Source organism: Rana temporaria, chromosome 5 (genome assembly GCF_905171775.1).
Source record: "Rana temporaria chromosome 5, aRanTem1.1, whole genome shotgun sequence".
NCBI lineage: Eukaryota > Metazoa > Chordata > Amphibia > Anura > Ranidae > Rana > Rana temporaria.
The window spans coordinates 17,508,636-17,530,869 of record NC_053493.1 but is presented as its reverse complement, the minus strand read 5'-3'; the positions used below and the strand labels follow the sequence as shown (position 1 = coordinate 17,530,869).

General features: G+C 41.8%; 1 protein-coding gene across 4 annotated transcripts in view; it reads right to left on the bottom strand.

Moving 5' to 3' along the window:
- Window positions 1–4,045: 4,045 nt before the first annotated feature.
- The window catches only part of MINDY4 (MINDY lysine 48 deubiquitinase 4), a 70,847-nt gene continuing 52,658 nt past the window's right edge, over window positions 4,046–22,234 (bottom strand). For all 4 annotated transcript variants that reach the window (XM_040352231.1, XM_040352230.1, XM_040352232.1 and 1 more), the window contains exons 14-19: window positions 19,532–19,595; window positions 15,332–15,493; window positions 13,521–13,701; window positions 10,676–10,748; window positions 8,745–10,155; window positions 4,046–5,893 (exon numbers count right to left, since the gene is read on the bottom strand). In XM_040352231.1, coding sequence (XP_040208165.1) covers window positions 10,107–10,155; window positions 10,676–10,748; window positions 13,521–13,701; window positions 15,332–15,493; window positions 19,532–19,595 — 529 coding nt within the window. In that variant the 3' untranslated portion in view covers window positions 4,046–5,893; window positions 8,745–10,106. The remainder of the gene's footprint in view (window positions 5,894–8,744; window positions 10,156–10,675; window positions 10,749–13,520; window positions 13,702–15,331; window positions 15,494–19,531; window positions 19,596–22,234) is intronic.

Here is a 22,234-nt window from a genome sequence, read left to right as displayed (position 1 = left end):
AGGAGTTCTTAAGTAGTGCTTCCAAGCGTTTATCAACTGGATCCTTGAATACCTGTATGTTTTCTACAGGGCATGTTAATGATTTGTTAATACATGAGATGGCTGCGTCCACTGTAGGAGTAGCCCATTTCTTGGAAAATTTATCTTCCATAGGATATAGGGCAGAGAATCTTTTAGGTGGTAAGAAGATTTTATCTGGCTTGTTCCAATCTTGGAACAAAACTCCCTCTAGTAGAGGGTGGATCGAAAATACTGCATTGCTTTGAGGCGCCCTCAGTGAGCCCAAAGCTGAAACCGTAGATACCTGGAGATCTGGTACTGGCAAGTTGAATGCATTATGGACCAAGTCCGTTAAGGCTTGAATCCACCAGCTCTCCCCTTGGGAGACTGCTCCAGACTCCTCTGTATCCGGATCTTCGATCCCTGAACCTACTTGGTCCTTGTCCAAGAGGTCGTCCAATTCCCATGAGGAAAGGACCTCCTCTTCTGAGGGTCCGCGCTCGGGCGACGGAGATCTAATCCGTTTACTGCCCCGCATAGCTGTGGCTATCATTTTTCCCATTCTTTTCTCCATCTCTCTTAAAGAGGTGAGTAATACCTTGTCCGTGACCATCTTAGGGTTGGACTGACCTGCGCCAGCTCCAGCCCCAGATCCCGATGGCCCCAAGGCTCCCTGTGGGGAAAGCAGCGGCATAACTTTGTCCGAGACCTCAGACTCTCTGGGGGAATCCCCACCTCTTGTACCCTCTGACCCGGATGCCATGGTACAATACCGAGGTACACCTGCTACCTATTGGTATTTGGAACTATAAAAGTTAATTGCCCAAACACCTGTTTGGGGGATAAAAAATGCTTCCTCTCCCCTAGATGACTTTTTTTTTTTTTTTTTCGTTTTTGTTTCAAATCCAGGAAAGAAAAAACATTCTGTCCCCCTGAGTAGTATTGCAAAGAAAAACTATGAGATGGAAAGAAACAGCCTATTTCTAGGCTTGAAAAAACAGTCTTCTGAAGACTGCAATATCCTTTCTGGCCACTGTGTGTCCTCGGCGCCCCGTGCTGCCGCTCTGGTCTTTCTTCCCCAGTTCCAAAGTATTGAATGGAACAAACAAGGAAGGGCCGCCCCTTCCTTAAGCCACTGACCCGCCCTTCCCCCCCCAGCAATCTCAAACAGGAAATGCCCCTCCCGACAGGGGGGGGGGGTTTGGGAGGAAGGGACCTCTCTGCTCCAGCAAACTGCAGCCTGGAACCACGAGGAGGTCAGCGTTTTGCCTGCTTTGCAGGCTCTGAGGAGGAAGACTGAATGGAGCATCGCCTGGAGGCTTGCAGGTAAGCACAGCTCTCTGACACACACATATACTTTTATATCACACAGGCCCCACTCAATGCTTTTCCAACACTACAAGGGAGGTCACATCTTATGGGGAATAATACATATAGAGCCATCCTATCTTTATGATATGTGACTAGTTTGCCAGATGCAGCGCATAACTTTAGGCATGTCCCCTGTGACCCCCCAGAAAAAAACCTGCTAAGAACCAAGTTCCGCAAGTTTTCCCCTCACTTACCTGCTCCATGCCGCAGGACTTTGCCAAGCAAGAGGCCCAATCTTCCCCCATCTCCGTGGGGATGTCTAGACCTTCAGGCCCTGGGTTCCTATGAAGGATCCACTGTCCTGGGCCCATATAGCACCCTGGCAACAGAAAACATTAGGCACCCAAAGGTTTCTAAGTTCTGGGCCCAGGGTCCAGCTCTCTAAAAAGAAAAGCATTATGGGCTATACCCCAAGGGTTTGGGGTCCGGTTACTGACCACTTTAGCGTTGAGGCTTTTTTGGACAGAACCGGTAGCTCACCTAATCCCAAGGATGCGGAGGCAAGCTAAACCATGACTAACACCTAAGACACTGGCGTAAAAACTGAGGTACTCCTCCTATGGGAGGGGGTTATATAGGGAGGGGCATTTCCTGTTTGAGATTGCCAGTGTCAACACCTGAAGGTACTCCATATAACCCATATAGTAATGAATATGCCGCTCTGTGTCCCGTGATGTACGATAAAGAAAAAAAAATTTTGGGTGAACTCCCGCTTTAATCTTGCTGTAGGTTTGCAGTTGTAATATACATTATGCATTCACTTCTACTCGCTGTCTTGCTGTACACCACAGCAGGAGAATCTTTTACATTTAGAAACTAACATAAGCAACCTATATGAGGGTTTAAACCAACTGCATTACAGCATGCTTTAAATAGTGTTGATGTATTTCACTTTTGTAGCCAAACTGGCAAAACACCTACGTTATACTTTTTTTTTTAAATAAAAAATCTTGTCACGATTTATAATAGTGACAAGATTGCCGCCACATTGAAGCAGCCACATTGCTTTTCAGCCTTTTGACCAAGATCAAGTGTAGCATCTGCTCTTTTTAGTGTCCAGTAGGGGTGCTCCACCATCATTCTGGCTGTAAGGCACCACTGCTGGTAGTATGGGGGCCCTGAGGGATCTTCCCCGTGAGAAAAGAAACCAAATTAATGTTTCCTGGGTATGGTGGAAGTCAGGCGCATTTCCCTGGTGTGGAGGGTAGTGAGGGGCCCAGTGCCTCTTGATTTAAAAACTTTGCTGTCTTGTTTGGCTGGGAAGGCAAAGGGCCTTCGGTGTCAAGCCCCCCCCCCCCTAGGGGTGGTGTCCCGGTGGTATCGGAGTAGTACTTTGGGATCTCACTCCATGAAACAGAATTAGGCCACGACACCCAAGCATCTTTTCTGCACCACACTGCATGGGCTAGGCTTTTAGGCCAAGACTTGGGCAATTTTTGTTACCAGGCCTACCCATTGCACATTTTTCATTTTCCAATTATGTTTCAGAAGTGTTCGTCACTTGCATTTACATATGCATCTTTTCCCTCTCAGCATTGCAGGGTGTGGGTATTTGGGCCTACCTTGAAGTCTAGGGGGAGGATGTGTAGTCCTAGGGTTCCTTCCTCCCCTGCCTTGGGGGTGGAGATTTATTTTTGGAACAGCCCCCCCCACCTCGTACTCATTGGTTGGCTTCAGCTGTTCATGAGGAGCATGGTCCAGTGGGCCTTTTGGCAGTGGAACCCGGGCGTGCCTTGCCCCAGTCAGGAGTCTTGAAAGCTAGGGGGTTCAGGGAAGGACCCTTTCTCTTCAGGAGGGGACCATTTAACACATCTCAAGTGCACTTTTCTGTTGTGTTCATACGCACTTTTGTTTTTGTGCGCCACACCATGGTTTCAGAAGAAATGTAAAAAAAAAAAAAAAAAAAAAAACACGCGCACACACACACACACACTTTTTTTTTTTAAGAGAGAGACACCACTTTAAAAGCTCATTACTGTGCAAATATTGCACCCTGCTCCATCAATCTCTGAGAAATGTAGAAATTATGGTCACCAACAGTGGTTGAACTCAAAAGGTAACCAGAGGCAAACCATAAAACTGAGTAAGCAACAAGGCATACCTGTAGAAATACTTGATCATCGATGTCGATATTTTTTTTTGGATACGCTAGAACCATAACAATCTGCATGAGATTTAAGCCTATTAAGGCCCCTTTCACACGGGGCGGATCCATTTGACAGACTTTGCTGATCCCCACTGAGCAGGGAGGATGACATGACAGTCTCCGCTCACTGTGCAGAGACGGACCAGGTCAATGTCCCGCTCTCCGCCGTTTTCATCCAATCCACCAGACGGATGGAAAATAGGACTGCCATCCGCCTGGATTTGGCGTACAAGATCGGATAGCAGCAGACATGTCACCGCTGCCCCATAGGGGTGAATGGATGGTCTGATCAGGTCCGCCTGAAAAACAGAGGTGGACCCGATTGGACGGCCCTTGTGAAATGGGCCTTAAACTTCAAAATTCTGCTTGTCATGCTATGTAAACTGAAATCGCATGTAAAGCACAGAAACATGAAATCCACATAACCCGACGTTTAAAGGTGGCTGAAATAAAGTCTGTATATCGATATTATTGTATTAATAATCGATATTCATATTGATGAGAAAAGTTCCAAGAAAATCCGTTCCGTTCTTGTGTAAAAACTCCAAAATGTATTTAATGATAAAATAGTAAAATATCACATGAATATCATCAATTGTAGAATATAAAAATAGCATCAATAAGTTTCTTAATCTTGAAATGAAAGTTGCAAATATATATCTTTGTGTGTGTGTGGCTATGTCAGCCTTCTTCTAAATGTGAGTGAGATTGTGAGCATGTCAGCTCATTTCCAAGTGTGAGCTTGAGTGTGTGTCGCATTCAAGAGAAGAGAGAGCCCAAATATAACCTACCCCCACCCTTCTAAAAATACGTCATGTAACGGTTCATTTTTGACTTGTTCTACAAAAAACGCGCCAAATTCAAATCTTCCTTAGAAGAGAAAGAGAGGGTCAATTACTCTCAAATTCCTGAGGATAGGGCTGTAAGCTGTGAATAAGTAGCTACATTTTAACCTATGTAAGACAAATGTCCTTTAACATCTAAATCAAATATACATATATATATATATACATACATATATATATACATATACATAGAAATACTGTAGTCTACAGAAAGAATTATATTCCTAACTAAAATACGTTTACATCTTACAACATGTAACCTTATATCTTCATTTGCCATGATGGGGGAAGGTAGGATGTCTATATGAAGCCAGCTAGGCTAATGACAACCATATGCCAGTTATACCATAGAAGCTTATGAACTATATACTTAAATATATAACAAATGATATAATTCACTTTTCCAAATCCAGACACTATATGGAATACTTTAAATATATCCAAGTCCATTATTCTCAAAGACCCAACTCCATTCATTCATGTGTTAATATTGTTAATAGATGAATATTAGATATTAGATTAAAGAAAATCTTTATAACAATTCCCTCTCAAAATGATTGATTAACAATCTTTCATTTTCCATCTAATCTCATTCATAATCATTTGCTTCACATATGTATCCATTCATATAAATCTTAAGATAATTGACTTGAATATATTCTCAATTTCAATTCCACATAAGGAAAAGTGATTTCAAAAAAACTTTTGCTTCATGTACCATAAAATATTTTTTTTATACCTTATTCATTTCTTCTTCCTTTTGCCATAAAATCAACCCCTTAATATTCCTAAATCCATGACTGTAGCATAGTTGTACAATACTTTGAAGTATGAATGTCACTTCAGAAATATATATTTCATATTTTCCCTCCAAATTGTGCTCAGCATATTTAACTATAATCCATACAACATTTCTAATAACCTTGTCAAAATGTAAATATAAAATATGTTCCTAACTTCAATTTGTTCATATATGTGAGATGACTTCAAAACTAAATGCATATTACAAGGTAAAGTTAATCCTAACTTGTTTATGTACCTTTAAGAAACATGTACTCTATCTTAATTAACACCAGATGTTCCTACTAACTAGACTTCATTGTAAAAAAGTTTAACCCTTTCAACTCTGAAAGTACACTACATGTGTTTTAAAAATTGGTGTGTAACAAATATCTCTTCTTGATATGAAAAACATATCTCGTCACATAAAAAGTTCATATATAAAAACTACAATATATCTGATGGATAAAATTATATCATCAGTCGTGAAAAATAAAAAGTCAATTGTTTTTAGAAATTTCCCTCTCATTAAAAGGTATTGATTCTTCTTTCTTTTTCTTCCTCTTGTACTCCTGTACTGTAAAGTTGAAAACTTTATTGAACATAGAAAGACAACAATAATTATGACGAATGAATCTCATATGTCATCTTCTCCCAGAACTATATTCTTAAGTTTCAAAGGGCTTGTTTGCATCTGGAAGATCTTAGAAATATGACATTTCTCTTCTTTTGGTGACTCATAAGTCAGATCCTGTAAAAGAATGCAGCATCAAATTTTTTGAATGAAAAAATACATTTTATATATCCTAATATTTCATCATGACATGAAAAACATATTTTGATTATAACATTTGTAATTGCCTTACTTGACTTTATTTTTCTTAAACTAGGCCTATACTTCTTATACTATTTTCTGTGTATTTTAAATATTACAAGACGCAATTTCTCTTTTTTTTGTCATGACTCAAAACATTGTTTTAACAAACACAGAAATGTTTTCAATCAACCCAGAGGACTGAAATGAAATATATCCATTCACTTCTGCCCTACAAATTTCAGAGTAATGCGTGCTGTACTGTAATTTCTATCTTCCAATTCAGCATTTTCTGTAGAATTTTGGCTGAATGATATTTTTTGAGTAGCACATAGAATAACCTGCTGAATGAATCTTGATATCATCAACAAATACTGGCTTAAAACCTCTCTCAGCAGTTCTAAAAACATCCTTTTGTACACTTTGCTGAACATGTTCTGTTATTAAATCTACCTGTATAGATTTAGATTGTAACGTTTTAACAAATGGGCAATATCTGTCATATAATTCTCCTGAATTAATTCTCTGTAGGAGAAGTTTTAGTGATTGATCAGATGTCGGTAATATGATCTGACTAGATCTCACAATCTTTTCTGTTACTTTAACTGCAAAATAAAGACTTAACAATTGCTTAGTATGTGCATCAAATGTCTTTTCCATATTTGTCAAACCTCTGGAGAAATATCCTATTATTTTCTGTTTACCGTTTTTTAATTGTGACAAAGTAACTGAAATCGAATTCTCTGATAAATCAGTGTACAATCTCACAGATGGACCAATTTCAATTGTACTCAATGAATGAGCATTCCGCACATCCCATTTCAACATTTTAAAGGCATCTGTCTGGGGTTGACCCCATTTATCAAACACATCATCTTTTTGTCTCAACAAATCAAATAATGGTTTAACTTTATCATCATACTTCTGTAAAAACTCTTTGCAACACTTTATTTCGTTCAAAAATGTATGTAATGCCTTGTAAGATGTTGGAACTGGAAAAGCAGAAACTTTTCTGATTTTTTCCTGTGATAATCTTCTATGTCCATGACTAATTTGCATGTGCATGAATATTACATGACTTCTCATCAATTGAACTAGCTGAGTATTCAGTTTCAGCCCTGCTGTTTCTAATAGCAAAAATAACTCTGACAAAAGAGTAATGTGCTCTTCTGTAGTTTGTGTGGTCAACAAAAACTTGTCCACATGCTGGAAAATACATTCTGGTCTAGAGAATTTAGATAATACTTCCTGCAAACTCTCATGTACTATGCCATCACTAATGTCCAATCCTGGAATTAATCTAGTGAATGCATAGGTTTCTTTATTAAAGCTGAATGCAAGTTTATATTGACAGCTTTTAGTTAATGGTACTGAAAACGTACTGTTGGCTATTTCCAATACAGAAAATATTTTAGCCTTGGCATCCATGTGTGACATTAAATTTAAATCAGGAATAATAGGTGTGTCATTTGTAATGCACTTATTCAATGCTCTTACATCAACTGATAACATATACTCATCATCAGCATTCTTGATAGGCCAAATGCAATTATTTACCACAGATCGTGTTTTCTTTAATATTCCTTGCTGTAAAAATTCTTGTACAATGTCAGAAACTGGACCTATTGCTTCTTGTGGCAACTTATTTTGACTTTGAGGTTTGGGATCTTTTCCTTCAATATCAATTTCAATATCTTTAAACACACCTGTGTCATTTTTGGTCTGACTCCAAAGACTTTTATGTGTTTGAACCAATTTCTTCAATACAAGATTGGCTTTTGTATGAGGCCATTTAAAATCTGAAGATATGTCAGCGACTGCTGTAGAAATGTTCCCAACATTACTGTAAATAGACTGATCTATTAAAATTGGAGCAACATAATTTAATGTTGGAGAAGTTAAAACTTCTTTTTTCCTTGATTTAGTCAATGGAAGTAATCCATTTATCTCATTGTCAGTATTGTTTGTCTTATTGATTGAACTGTCATTAACAGTCAATGTACTGATCTGCTTGACTTCTGAGGCATAAGGCAAGTCAATCGACTTTGAACAAGGATGAACAAATTGCTCAAAATGTTCCTCCTTTCCTAATTCCAATGTTTTTTCTTTGTGTACATATCCACTTTCTTTACTCTGAAAGCAATTAGCATTTCCTGTCTGCTCAATTCTGTCTGTGACGTGAATCTCATCATATCTGGGTGTGGCCATACAAGTGGCAACTCTGATTTCTCCATCTTTTCTTTGTGTGTTTAAACTCTGTCTATCTAGACTTTCTGTACATATTGTATCTTTATTCATTACTTTAGTTTTAAACAAAACTTCAAGTTCCTGGTCATATTTTCCAATTGACCGCTTTACCGGCACAACAGACTTTTTCTTAGAATCATCACTATCATTACTGTAGCTTAACTCTGCTTTAAACATTACATTATTCTGTAATTCCAACAACTGAATATCTTTTATTTGAATTGCACTTTGCAAATCATCTATTTGTTCAGTCAAAATTGAACATTTAGTACATAGACTATTGTCCTTCCCTGTTGCACAATTATCATTCCTTTCAGGAGCTAAAATCATTGCATCAAAAACTTTAACAAGCTTCATCAAATTCCTAATCTGTTTGCTGAATTTCTTAAAAGTAAATTTTGACTTTTGGATCTCAATATTAGATTGTAAGCATTCATTGAACATGTACCTCCATAATTCATCATCTTTAACAAATTTTGACAGATTTTTGAATTCTAAATTACTCTCACTAGATAATTCATTAATAAAATCCATTACTTACCAATTTAGGACGACTTCTTTCGCGCTTTCCCTCTCTTTACGGGAAATTACGTCATCAAGAAACAGGATTTTCTTACGTGTGTAAACTTCTTCACCAAATAATTCTATGTTTCCAGATCCATTCGATGATGCTGAAAGTTCTTTCGTTTTTATTTCTCCTTGAAGCTTGTCTGCATGATCAATGCTTGTTTTCCCTCTCGACAAGCGATAGGAGAAATAATTCAAAAACGTTCGATATTCAAGCAAATCGATTCTGGCTAAGGCTCGCCATTGAAATAAAGTCCGTATATCGATATTATTGTATTAATAATCGATATTCATATTGATGAGAAAAGTTCCAAGAAAATCCGTTCCGTTCTTGTGTAAAAACTCCAAAATGTATTTAATGATAAAATAGTAAAATATCACATGAATATCATCAATTGTAGAATATAAAAATAGCATCAATAAGTTTCTTAATCTTGAAATGAAAGTTGCAAATATATATCTTTGTGTGTGTGTGGCTATGTCAGCCTTCTTCTAAATGTGAGTGAGATTGTGAGCATGTCAGCTCATTTCCAAGTGTGAGCTTGAGTGTGTGTCGCATTCAAGAGAAGAGAGAGCCCAAATATAACCTACCCCCACCCTTCTAAAAATACGTCATGTAACGGTTCATTTTTGACTTGTTCTACAAAAAACGCGCCAAATTCAAATCTTCCTTAGAAGAGAAAGAGAGGGTCAATTACTCTCAAATTCCTGAGGATAGGGCTGTAAGCTGTGAATAAGTAGCTACATTTTAACCTATGTAAGACAAATGTCCTTTAACATCTAAATCAAATATACATATATATATATACATACATATATATATACATATACATAGAAATACTGTAGTCTACAGAAAGAATTATATTCCTAACTAAAATACGTTTACATCTTACAACATGTAACCTTATATCTTCATTTGCCATGATGGGGGAAGGTAGGATGTCTATATGAAGCCAGCTAGGCTAATGACAACCATATGCCAGTTATACCATAGAAGCTTATGAACTATATACTTAAATATATAACAAATGATATAATTCACTTTTCCAAATCCAGACACTATATGGAATACTTTAAATATATCCAAGTCCATTATTCTCAAAGACCCAACTCCATTCATTCATGTGTTAATATTGTTAATAGATGAATATTAGATATTAGATTAAAGAAAATCTTTATAACAGTGGCACATGGCAAATTGTCTTTTATATCAAAGACCACATTTCCAGGCCCCTGGAGAGAGGTGCGATTTGTCTTTACTCTATGGAGAATCACATGGGGTGAATGTTGTGGGGTCCGGTGTACGCAGGCAGTTCATAGGATGTGGCTTCTGCCATTAAAGAATGGGGTCCGTCCCATTCCAGTCTACAACAGCACCTTTCCATCTGAAAAACAAGGCAGGGAGAAGATACTGTTTAAAGCAGCTGAAGTTTAATTTGTTTATCACATACACATATATACATATACACACACACACACACACACACACACATATATATACATATACACACACATATATACATATATACACACACACACACACACACACATATATACACACATATATACATATACACACACATATATATATATATATATATATATATATATATATATATATATATATATATACACACACACACACACACACACACACACACACACACACACATATATATATATATATATATATATATATATATATATATATATATTATACAAACACACACACACACACACACACACACACACACACACACACACACACACATACATACATACATACATACATACATATATATATAGCCGGTATTGAGGTGGTTTAGGTCCCACATATAAGGTATTGTACATGTGAGACAAGTAAACAAACTGAACCTGAAAGCAATAAAGATCAGCTGTACTCACTTGGTCCTAATACAAAACTCCAGCGGAGGAACCAACTCATTGTCTTCATCTTCTACATAATTCCCTGAGGTATCTGAAAAGACAGGAGGAGCAGAGGTGAGACGGCTTGTCTAGAAGTCACAGAGCTGCCGATACAATAAAGACGGGTCTGGACTAGGCCCCGTCCTCTAGAGATCGGCAGGAAATAAAAGCAGATCAAACCCAATCACTGAAATCCTATATATGTTTTTCGGTACATAATAATATATAGTTTAAAAACCGATTCGAATCTTTATTAAATCTTCGACTTTTATTAAAAAAAAAAAAAATCCTGGTATGTAGATTCTTTCAGGTACTTCCTGTTGTGGGGCGACAACCGTTTCCAAACTGTGCTTCCGCAAGTGACTACAAACAGCTGTGCAGACACATATTGCACAGGCATGTTCCCAGGCACTGCAATTGACTTGGGTGGCATTTTTCAGGGGGCGACGCCACCCTAGGCAGAAGGGACACTACGAGGACTGGCATCGCTATGCAGGTGTGAACCGCACCTGGGTGACACCCGCCAGAGGGGTGACACCAGGGCCAGCCGCGTACTGACCACTCGGTGACAGGGGAGCGAAGCGGCGGAGGCAGCAGGGCTGCAGCCAGGAAGCGGCTCAATTGGCAGAGCAGGTCGGAGTCCAGGGCTGTGATCGTTCCTTGGCAGCCTCTACACACAGAAGGGAAAATAAGAGTCCGGAAGAAGGTTGGATTGGAGAGTCTCCTGGTCTCACCCCCTTCTCTCTCCCCTGCAATCCCCCCTCCCCCTCGCTTCTCCCCCCCCCTCCCCTCGCTGCCCCCCCTCGCTTCCCTCTCCGCCCCCCCCCTCGCTTCTCCCTCTCCGCCCCCCCTCTCGCTTCTCCCTATCCCCCCCTCCTCGCTTCTCCCTCTCCGCCCCCCCCCCCTCGCTTCTCCCTCTCGCTTCTCCCTATCCTCCCCCCCCCTCCTCGCTTGTCCCTCCCCCCCTCCTCGCTTGTCCCTCCCCCCCTCCTCGCTTGTCCCTCCCCCCCTCGCTTCTCCCTCTCCCCCCCCCCCCCCTCGCTTGTCCCTCTCGCTTCTCCCTCCCCCTCGCTTCTCCCTCTCCCCCCTCTCTCCAGAGACCCCAACTTAAGAAAGGGGTGGCACAAATTTAGATGAAGGGGTGGGCCCCTGATCTTAGTCCTGCGTGGGGCAGCACAAAACCAAAAATTAAACCACTGCATGTTCCACTGTTGTCACCATCAGAATCTCGATGCAGAGCAATCTTTACAAAATGGCAACCTGGAAGCATTCTCTATAAAAGAGGCTTACTGATTTTGCCAGAAGTCTGCTCTGAGCTGCAAACCCAACTTAAGGCATATTTTGGTCATAATCTCTCTAGCGCAGTCCACAGATGAAGCTTTTTTTTTGGTCAACCAGTGGGTTAAAAAAAAAAAAAGGGGGATTTAATTCCCCCAATAACATACCTCGGTGGGGAAAAAGCCCACCACTGAGCTATTGTATTTGGACAGTGGGAAGAGCTCCCTGCCATCGGAATACATTGATCAGTGTTGCCGGCTATAGCCGATGGCAATGACCAAGTGGAAAACAAACAGGCTGGTTGTACAGAAGTCAATCAAGTTCTTTACAACCAGTCTGTCCATAGATGGATTGAAATTTGGCTGGTCTGTAGTTCTCAGATTGTGCATCGCTGCTGCTGGAGGGTGACTAGTGGCTGTGTTTAACCACTTAAGACCCAGACCAATATGCAGGTAAAGGACCAGGCCCCTGTTTGCAATTCGGCACTGCGTCGCTTTAACTGACAATTGCGGTCGTGCAAAGTGGCTCCCAAACAAAATTGGTGTCTCTTTCCCACAAATAGAGCTTTCTTTTGGTGGTATTTGATCACCTCTGCGGTTTTTATTTTTTGCGCTATAAACAAAAATAGAGCGACAATTTTGAAAAAAAATAAATGCAATATTTTTTACTTTTTGGTATAATATCCCCCAAAAAATATATAAAAAACAAATTCTCAGTTTAGGCCGATGCGTATTATTCTACCTATTTTTGGTAAAAAAAAAACAAAAAAAAACAAAAACCGCAATAAGCGTTTATCGATTGGTTTGTGCAAAATGTATAGCGTTTACAAAATGGGGGATAGTTTTATTGCATTTTTATTAATAATTTTTTTTTTTACTACCAATGGTGGCGATCAGAATTTTTTTTCATGACTGCGACATTATGGCGGACACATTGGACAATTTTGACACATTTTTGGGACCATTGTCATTTTCACAGCAAAAAATGCAGTTTACTGTGAAAATGACAATTGCAGTTTGGGAGTTAACCACTAGGGGGCGCTGAAGGGGTTAAGTGTGACCTCATATGTGTTTCTAACTGTAGGGGGGCGGGGCTGGACATGTGATGTCATTGATCGATTTTCCCTATATCAGGGAACAGACGATCAATGACAGCGCCACGTGAAGAACGGGGAAGGTGTGTTTACACAGTTCTCCCCGTTCTTCAGCTCCTGTGACTGATCGCGGGACTCCGGTGGCTATCGGGTCCACCGGTCACGGAGCTTCGTACCAGGTCGCAGGCGCACGTCCGTGACCCACGGCTGGGCATTTAACAATCACGTACAGGTACGTGATTGTGCCTAGCTGTGCCATTCTGCCGACGTATATCGGCGCCAGGCGGTCCTTAAGTGGTTTTGGGCTGTTTTTTTCTGTGTTGCAACCCGCCCTTTCATACAGACAAAACCGTCCGTTCAACACAGCAAACCCGTCCTGCAACACAGACAAAACCGGACCATCAGCACACTGATGGGGGGGGGGGATGGGGGAATGTTATTTTCAAAACTCACCAATTGTGAGGCGAATCTCCTCCTGCTGATTCGCCAGTCCGTCATAGTAATATAAATCAAATTTTCTTTCCGCTCTCCAGTCGCTCACTAAATCCTTCTTCAAGCAAAATAGGACGCTAAAGTGACTCTCACTGCAGACCACCCAGATAGGATACTTTGGGGTCTTGAGATAGGAACCAACCTGAAGGAAAATAAAAAACTCTGTATGTCTGGGGAAAATAAAAACACATCCAATAGATTTCTGCAATGAATGTTAATTTCGCCAAGTTTTATCCTTTAAATCTGCCAGGCTTCATCTGACTAGCTGGAAGTGTTACACTGACACCGGATGTACCACACATAAAACGTATCTGATGCTAGGTCTGCTTTAAAGCCGTGTAAGGCCTTCCCTGTAGTCTTGTCTGTTTTACCGGCTCCTCTCCTGGACTAAAACCGCTTACTCTGAGATTTTACTGTACACTGTGAGCTTCTCACAATGTACATTAGAAGTTGCAGCTGGACTTTATCCAGACTGGCCCACCTTGACATGTCTCTCCTATGGCGGCCGGACAACTCCCTTATATGCAGTACCAGTGGGGAAGCTAGACATTATTTCACCCGGGGCAAAGAATCAGTTCGGTGCCCCCCCTTATGGGACAAGATTAGGCAGAAGTGAGAAACTCCCAGGCCATAGCTGTTGAGTCAACTGTCTGTCCCCTCCCCCATGCTCCTCTGTAGTCCTCCTCTGGTCCTCCCAGGTGAGTGCTGCGGGGAGGGAGAGGAGGTGAGTGCTGCGGGGAGGGAGAGGAGGTGAGCTCTGCGGGGAAGGAGAGACAGAGGAGCGGAGGGGGTAGGCGGTCCACTGAGCCATCGGCCCACCAGGAAACTCCCTGTAGTCCCAATGGCCAGTCCATCCCTGTCTGCATGTAAATACAGTCTGCCTAGGAATGCCCACTACTGCAGTCCTACAATCTCCCATCAAAGCAGCGGTGGTCAAACATTTTGATATGGGGGGCCTCAATTGCAGCACTTGACATCACCAAGGAGCCGCAAATAAAATGTTGTGAATATTCAGCGTTAGAGACAGAAGATACACAACAGAATATAGTCAGAGACTGTGGACGGGATATAAAGAGATGGTCAGTCTATGAACGTGATACAAAGAGATGGTCAGAGACTACGAAATGTGATACAAGAGATGGTCAGAGATCAGAGACTGTGGACATGATACAAGAGATGGTCAGAGACTGCTTTATTGCTGGAGAAGACTGAACATGCCATAGAATTTGATGGAGACTGGGGACATGCTTCAGGAGAAATGTTATACCAGATAAATCATTGCTATAACAATATAGGAAAACACAGATTAGTGTCTGAAGGATCTACATGGGCCGCAAAAAAAAAAAAAAAAAAAAAAAAAAAAAAAAAGGGACAAATGCTGTATAACTTCCAAGCAGTGCTGTCGGCCCTACCCAATTCGCCTTTGTGGACTACAGCACAGTTCTCTCTATGCTATGGAGATGATGTGAGGGGGGGGGGGGGAATTGTTCTGAAATTTCAGAGAAGACACACAAAGAAAAGACACACCTTTGTCAGGGCCGAGTTCTGACTCACCAATTTGTATCATGTGAGCTTCAGCTACTGAGCTCTTCAAACATTAGGCTGTTTTCAGTAAAGCAGTTAAACATAAAATGGAAAAAACAGATGAAAAGCAGCTTTGAGGGCCATAATAATAAACACCTAATAAAGTTTGTTCTGCAGACTCCACAGGTGGGGTCCAGTGTTTTTATGCTGCCCAAAAAATCGTTTTTCTGTGAGAATGGAGTACTTACCTGGCACACACTGTAATGTTCAAAGAGGGAGAGAAAGCCAATATCGCTGCGGCTGGAAACCCCCTTTAGGACAGTGGTGTTCCCATTCCCAGAATCAAGCTCCATGATGTCATTGAAGACGTTGGACACAGCTCTACCTCCCAGGATGAGATTGACAAGCTCCTGTGATAGATAAAAGCAGAGAACCCATTTATTAAAAGAACTGATCAGAGATCAATAACATGCCCACCGTTTCTACGGCACAAAGATTTCCAGAAATACTGTCCTGTTGTGATATTGGTAAACGTAGCATAAGAAGAAGGAACCACACCTCTCCCTAAAGCAGTGTTTCTCAAATCCAGTCCTCAGGCCCCCCCAACAGGTCAGGTTTTCAGGATTTCCATTATTTTGCACAGGTGATTTGATCAGTTTCACTGCCTTCGTAATCACCACAGCCTTTTCATCTGAGGGAAATCCTGAAAACCTGACCTGTTGGGGGTGGGGGCCTGAGGACTGGAATTGAGAAACACTGCCCTAAAGGGACTATGGGAAGAATTCTTCACCCCGTATACAGTCAGGTCCATAAATATCGGGACATCGACACAATTGTAATCTTTTTGGCTCTAAACACCCCCACAATAAATTTGAAATTAAACAAACAAGATGAGCTTTAACTGCAGACTTTCAGCTTTAATTTGAGGGAATTTACATACAAATCAGGTGAACAGTGTAGAAATTACAACAGTTTGCATATGTGCCTCCCACTTTTTAAGGGATCAAAAGTAATGGGCTCAGCTGTTTCATGGCCAGGTGTGTGTTTTTCCCTCATTATCCAATTTACAAGGAGCAGATAAAAGGTCCAGAGTTCATTTCAAGTTTGCTATTTGCATTTGGAATCTGTTGCTATCAACTCTCAATATGAGATCCAAAGAGCTGTCACCATCAGTGAAGAAAGCCATCATTAGGTTGAAAAAAACAAAACAAACCCATCAGAGAGATGGCAAAAACATTAGGTGTGGCCAAATCAACTGTTTGGAACATCCTCAAAAAGAAAGAATGCCCCGGTGAGCTCAGCAACACCAAAAGACCCGGAAGATCACAGAAAACAACTGTGGTGGAGGACCGAAGAATTCTTTCCCTGGTGAAGAAAACACCCTTCCCAACAGTTGGCCAGATGAAGAACACTCTCCAGGAGGTCGGTGTATGTGTGTCAAAGTCACCAATCAAGAGAAGACTTTACCAGAGTGAACACAGAGTGTTCGCCAAAATGAAGTAACCATTGGCGAGCCTCAAAAACATCAAGGCCAGATTAGAGTTTGCCAAACATCTAAAAAAGCCTTCACAGTTCTGGAACAACAGTCTATGGACAGATGAGACCAAGATCAACTTGTACTAGAGCAGTGTTTCTCAATTCCAGTCCTCAGGCCCCCCCAACAGGTCAGGTTTTCAGGATTTCCCTCAGATGAAAAGGCTGTGGTGATTACTAAGGCAGTGAAACTGATCAAATCACCTGTGCAAAATAATTGAAATCCTGAAAACCTGACCTGTTGGGGGGGCCTGAGGACTGGAATTGAGAAACACTGTACTAGAGTGATGGGAAGAGAAGAGTATGGAGAAGGAAAGGAACTGCTCATGATCCGAAGCATACCACCTCATCAGTGAAGCATGGTGGTGGTAGTGTCATGGCGTGGGCATGTATGGCTGCCAATGGAACTGGTTCTCTTGTATTTATTGATGATGTGACTGCTGATAAAAGCAGCAGGATGAATTCTGAAGTGTTTGGGGCAATATTATCGGCTCATATTCAGCCAAATGCTTCAGAACTCATTGGCCGGCGCTTCACAGTGCAGATGGACAATGACCCGAAGCATTCTGCGAAAGCAACCAAAGAGTTTAAGGGAAAGAAGTGGAATGGTATGCAATGGCCAAGTCAATCACCTGACCTGAATCCGATTGAGCATGCAATTCACTTGCTGAAGACAAAACTGAAGGGAAAATGCCCCAAGAACAAGCAGGAACTGAAGACAGTTGCAGTAGAGGCCTGGCAGAGCATCACCAGGGATGTCTATGCGTTCCAGACTTCAGGCTGTAATTGACTGCTAAGGATTTGCAACCAAGTATTAAAAAGTTAAGGTTTGATTTAGGATTGTTAATCTGTCCCATTACTTTTGGTCCCTTAAAAAGTGGGAGGCACCTATACAAACTGTTGTCATTCCTACACCCGATTTGGATGTAAATACCTCAAATTAAAGCTGAAAGTCTGAAGCACATGTGGTTTGTTTCATTTCAAATCCATTGTGGTGGTGTATAGAGCCAAAACGATTAGAATTGTGTCGATGTCCCAATATTTATAAACCTGACTGTATGTGCAAATCATTTATATGAATTCATCTTCTATTCTGACTGCACCATTGATAGGCAACGTATAGTGGTTTAGTACATCTTTTCATTTATTTTGCCCAAGATCGACATGTACATTTAGTTTCTCTTTAGTAAAACATTAAACATTGCATATCAATACTATGCTGTCTTCTATATGGCCAGCAAGGGGAGCTCTAGTCTCCTTATCAGACATTCAGCTGCTTCAGCTTTCAGCTGTGCTGAACGCAGGCAAGGAGAGCTATTGTGCAGAGTAATAAGGGGCTACGTGGTCAGCACTTCCACCAAGCAGCACTAGGGTCGTCTATTTGAATTCCAACTATGGCACTATCTGCCTGGAGTTTGCATGTTCTCCCTGTGCCTGCGTGGGTTTCCTCTGGGTACTCTAGTTTCCTCCCACACTCCAAAAGACATGCTGGTAGGTTAACTGGCTTCTGTCTAAAATGGCCCTAGTATGTGTGTGTATGAGTATGCGAGTTAGGGGCCTTCGATTGTAAGCCCCTTGAGGACAGGAACTAATGTAAATAACAAAATACAGCAGGTGTGGGGGGCTAGAATGCAGTGGGTTCTAGTACTAGGCAATTAATTACAGGTACAGTATAATCTCAGATTGCAAGTAACTCGGTTTACAAGCGTTTCGCAATACAAGTTTTTTCTTAAATCCTGACGTGGTTTGCGAGAGTTGTCTTGTAAGACGAGCAAAATTTAAGCCTCTGGGGTGTGCAGTGCCGCATTTGGCCAGAGATGTGGGGGCGCCGGTGACGCTCGGAGACGCTCAGAGCCACTCCGTTCCCGAGCGTCTCTGGGCTTCTGAGCGTCTCCGGCGCCTCCCCTACCTCTGGCCACATGTGGTACTGCATAGACAAACGGTGGCTGTGGAACAAATTATCTGAGTTTACATTGATTCCTATGGGGAAACTCACTTTGATATACAAGTGCTTTGGATTACAAGCATTCTTCTGGAACGGATTATGCTCGTAATCCAAGATACTACTGTATTATGGGTGGAGTGATCCCCTGCCCAATAGTTGCTATATAGTCCCAGCCAGGACACCATCATGAGGTGCAGCACAGGATGTGGAGCTTACAAGTTCCACTGAACAGCAATGCCTGGGTGTCGGTTATTAGGCCACGGACACCAATGTGGGGGGAAGATTATTTAAAAGAGAAGTATGGGATTTGCCCCCCCCCCCCCCCCCCCAAGAATCATACTTGCCTAGGTGGACGCAGCATTGGCCTGATGCTGCATCTGTTCCCCCACCAGCTCCAAGACGAAGACCCGATCGATCAAACATCATTGATCGCTCAGTTCTTAGAGCTCTCTAAACATTCTATTAATCACTGATACAGGGGTAATTTATTACTCTTGCTGACCTTTGACACCAATGCCTTATTTTACTCTCACTGACAACTGAAGTAGGGGTAGGTTTTACTTCCAATGATGCGGGGCAGTTATTGCTCCCACTGACAGCTGACGCAGGGGTAAATAATTTTATTCCTAACCATTGACACCTTGGTACTGTATTTTGTAAACCCATTGACCACTAGTATAGGGGCAAATTATCTCCCACTGTCCTATGGTGCCAGGGATTTTATATTTTACACACCTACTGACCAAAGTCTGACCCCCAAACTGTGTGATAGACAGTGAACTGGCCCCTCATTTAAAAAGTTTAAGAACCCCCAGGTCTAATGTGTATGTAGCACCGAAGTTCAGGTCACCTCTTATGTCAACCTAGTATTTTAGGACATGAAGAACTTTGCTGTGTGCAGTCTCTGCTTGTAAAAATGAAACAAGACTTGTTGTGTATTTCATGGCAGAGATGCCTCTGAATGACTTACTTGTGTGCAATAAGCATGAGCCCCAATTAGGCAGTTGGTGGGAACGTCAAAGTCGCTCTGAACCCTGTAAACAGAAGGCAAATTCAGTGTAAGAAGGAGTGTGCTGGTAATAATAAGAGGGTCTGCAGTGAGAATCGGTGAAAAGAATGAATAGTTGTGAAGTTACAGTGTGTTTTTGTGATCCATTAGCGCCGATTAGGGCAAAAAAATAAAAAATCTGCGATTTAAATAAAAAAAAACAAAAAACAAAAAAAAAACACTTGATTCACGATTTGAAGCACGTTTTTTTTTTTTTCTGATGGACACCGCCCCGGCAGGAGTTTTTAGGCGAGGCCGCGGCTTTGGCCTAGTCCGCCACGATCCTGGGAAAAGGGCGTGGACTAGGCCGAAGCCTCGCCTAAAAAATCCTGCCAGCAGCTCTCCGCGATCCTGGGAAAAGGCCTAGTGGCGAGCTGTGGGCAGGATTTTTAGGCGAGGCTGCGGCTTCAGCCTAGTCCGCGGAGCGCCGGTCCTATGGCAGAAAATAAAAAATAAAATAAAAATAGATTCAGTGAAAATATGAATCGATTTGCCCTTGCAACTCGAGATTTTGAATAGATTTTTTCCCCCAGCCCTAGCGCTAATCCTGCCAAATACAGGTAAGTTTCAGAGGGGATTTTCTTGGAATACATTGATACCATTCTATTGGCCATCTATGCAGTTTTTTAGGTTTGCCTCCCCAAATTTATATATATATATATATATATATATATATATATATATATATATATATATATATATATATATATATATATATATATATATATATATATATATATATATATATATATATATACATACACACACACACACACATATACACACACACACATACACACACACACATATACACACACACACATATACACACACACACATATACACACACACACACACACACACACACACACACACACACACACACACACACACACACACACACACACACACACACACACACACACACACACACACACACACACACACACACACACACACACACACACACACACAAAATGAAAGACCTTTTTCTTTCCTATTGGAATTATAGTGGCAACCTTAAAGTGGGAGTTCACCCTAAAAAAAAAAAAAAATGTTAACATTAGATTGAGGCTCATTTTGTGAAGGGGAATCGGGTAGTATTTTTAAAATCGAAGCCGTACTTACCGTTTTAGAGATACATCTTCGCTGCCGCTTCCGGGTATGGTCTTCGGGACTGGGCGTTCCTATTTGATTGACAGTCTTCCGACGGTCGCATCTATCGCGTCACGAGTAGCCGAAAGTCGGCGCGGCGCTATACGGCGCCTGCGCACAGACGTTCGGCTACTTTCGGAAAATCGTGACGCGATGGATGCGACTGTCGGAAGACTGTCAATCAAATAGGAACGCCCAGTCCCGCAGCCCATACCCGGAAGCGAAGATGTATCTCTAAAACGGTAAGTACGGCTTCGACTTTAAAAATACTACCCGATTCCCCTTCACAAAATGAGCATCAATCCAATGTTAAAAATTGTCATTTCTGGGTGAACCTCCACTTTAAAAGTCTGTCTATTTATTTTTTTCAGTGCTTACACCACTTGCCGACAGCTGCACGATGATATAAGTCAGCAGAATTGTACAGCTGGGCATATAGATGTATAGTTACATCCCCTTTAAAACGCGGCACTGGGCGCTCCTGCCGCAAGCTCCGTGAGTGTGACCGCGGGTCCCGGACTCTATTAGCCAGATTCACGTACGGCGGCTTAAAGTTATGAGGGCGTAGCGTATGTAATTTACGTTACACCGCCGCAAGTTAGAGAGGCAAGTGCTGTATTAACAAAGCACTTGCGTCCTAAGTTACGGCGGCGTAGCGTAAATGTGCCGGCGTAAGCGCGCCTAATTTAAATTGTGAAGAGGTGGGCGTGTTTTATGTAAATAAAGCATGACCCCACGTAAATGACGTTTTGAACGAACGGCGCATGCGCCGTCCGTGGACGTATCCCAGTGCGCATGCTCCAAATTACGCCGCAAAGACTCATATTGGTTTTCGATGTGAACGTAAATTACGCCCAGCCCCATTCACGGATGACTTACGCAAACGGCGTAAAAATTGAAAAATTTGACGCGGTTCCGTCATCCATACTTAACATTGGCTGCGCCATCTTTTTGGTGGTTTATCTTTACGCCTGAAAACGCCTTACGTAAACGGCGTATCTTTACTGCGACGGCCGTGCGTACGTTCGTGAATAGGTGTATCTCGCTGATTTACATATTCTAGGCGTAAATCAGCGTACACGCCCCTAGCGGCCAGTGCAAATAGACAGCTAAGATACGACGGCGTAGGAAGACTTACGCCGGTCGTATCTTAGCAACATTTAAGCGTATCTCAGTTTGAGAATACGCTTAAAATATACGACGACGCAGATTCGAAGTTACGACGGCGTATCTACATTATACGCCGTCGTATCTCTACCTGAATCTGGCTATATGTCTGCCGGGAGACCCGCAATCGTCTCACGGAGAGGAAGAACGGGGAAATGTTGATGTAAACAAGCATTTCCCCATTCTGCCTAGTGACAGGACACGGATCACAGCTCCCTGTGATCGGGATCAGTGTCGTGTCACACGTAGCCCATCCCCCCACAGTTATAACACACTTAACCCCTTCAGCGACCCCTAGTGTTT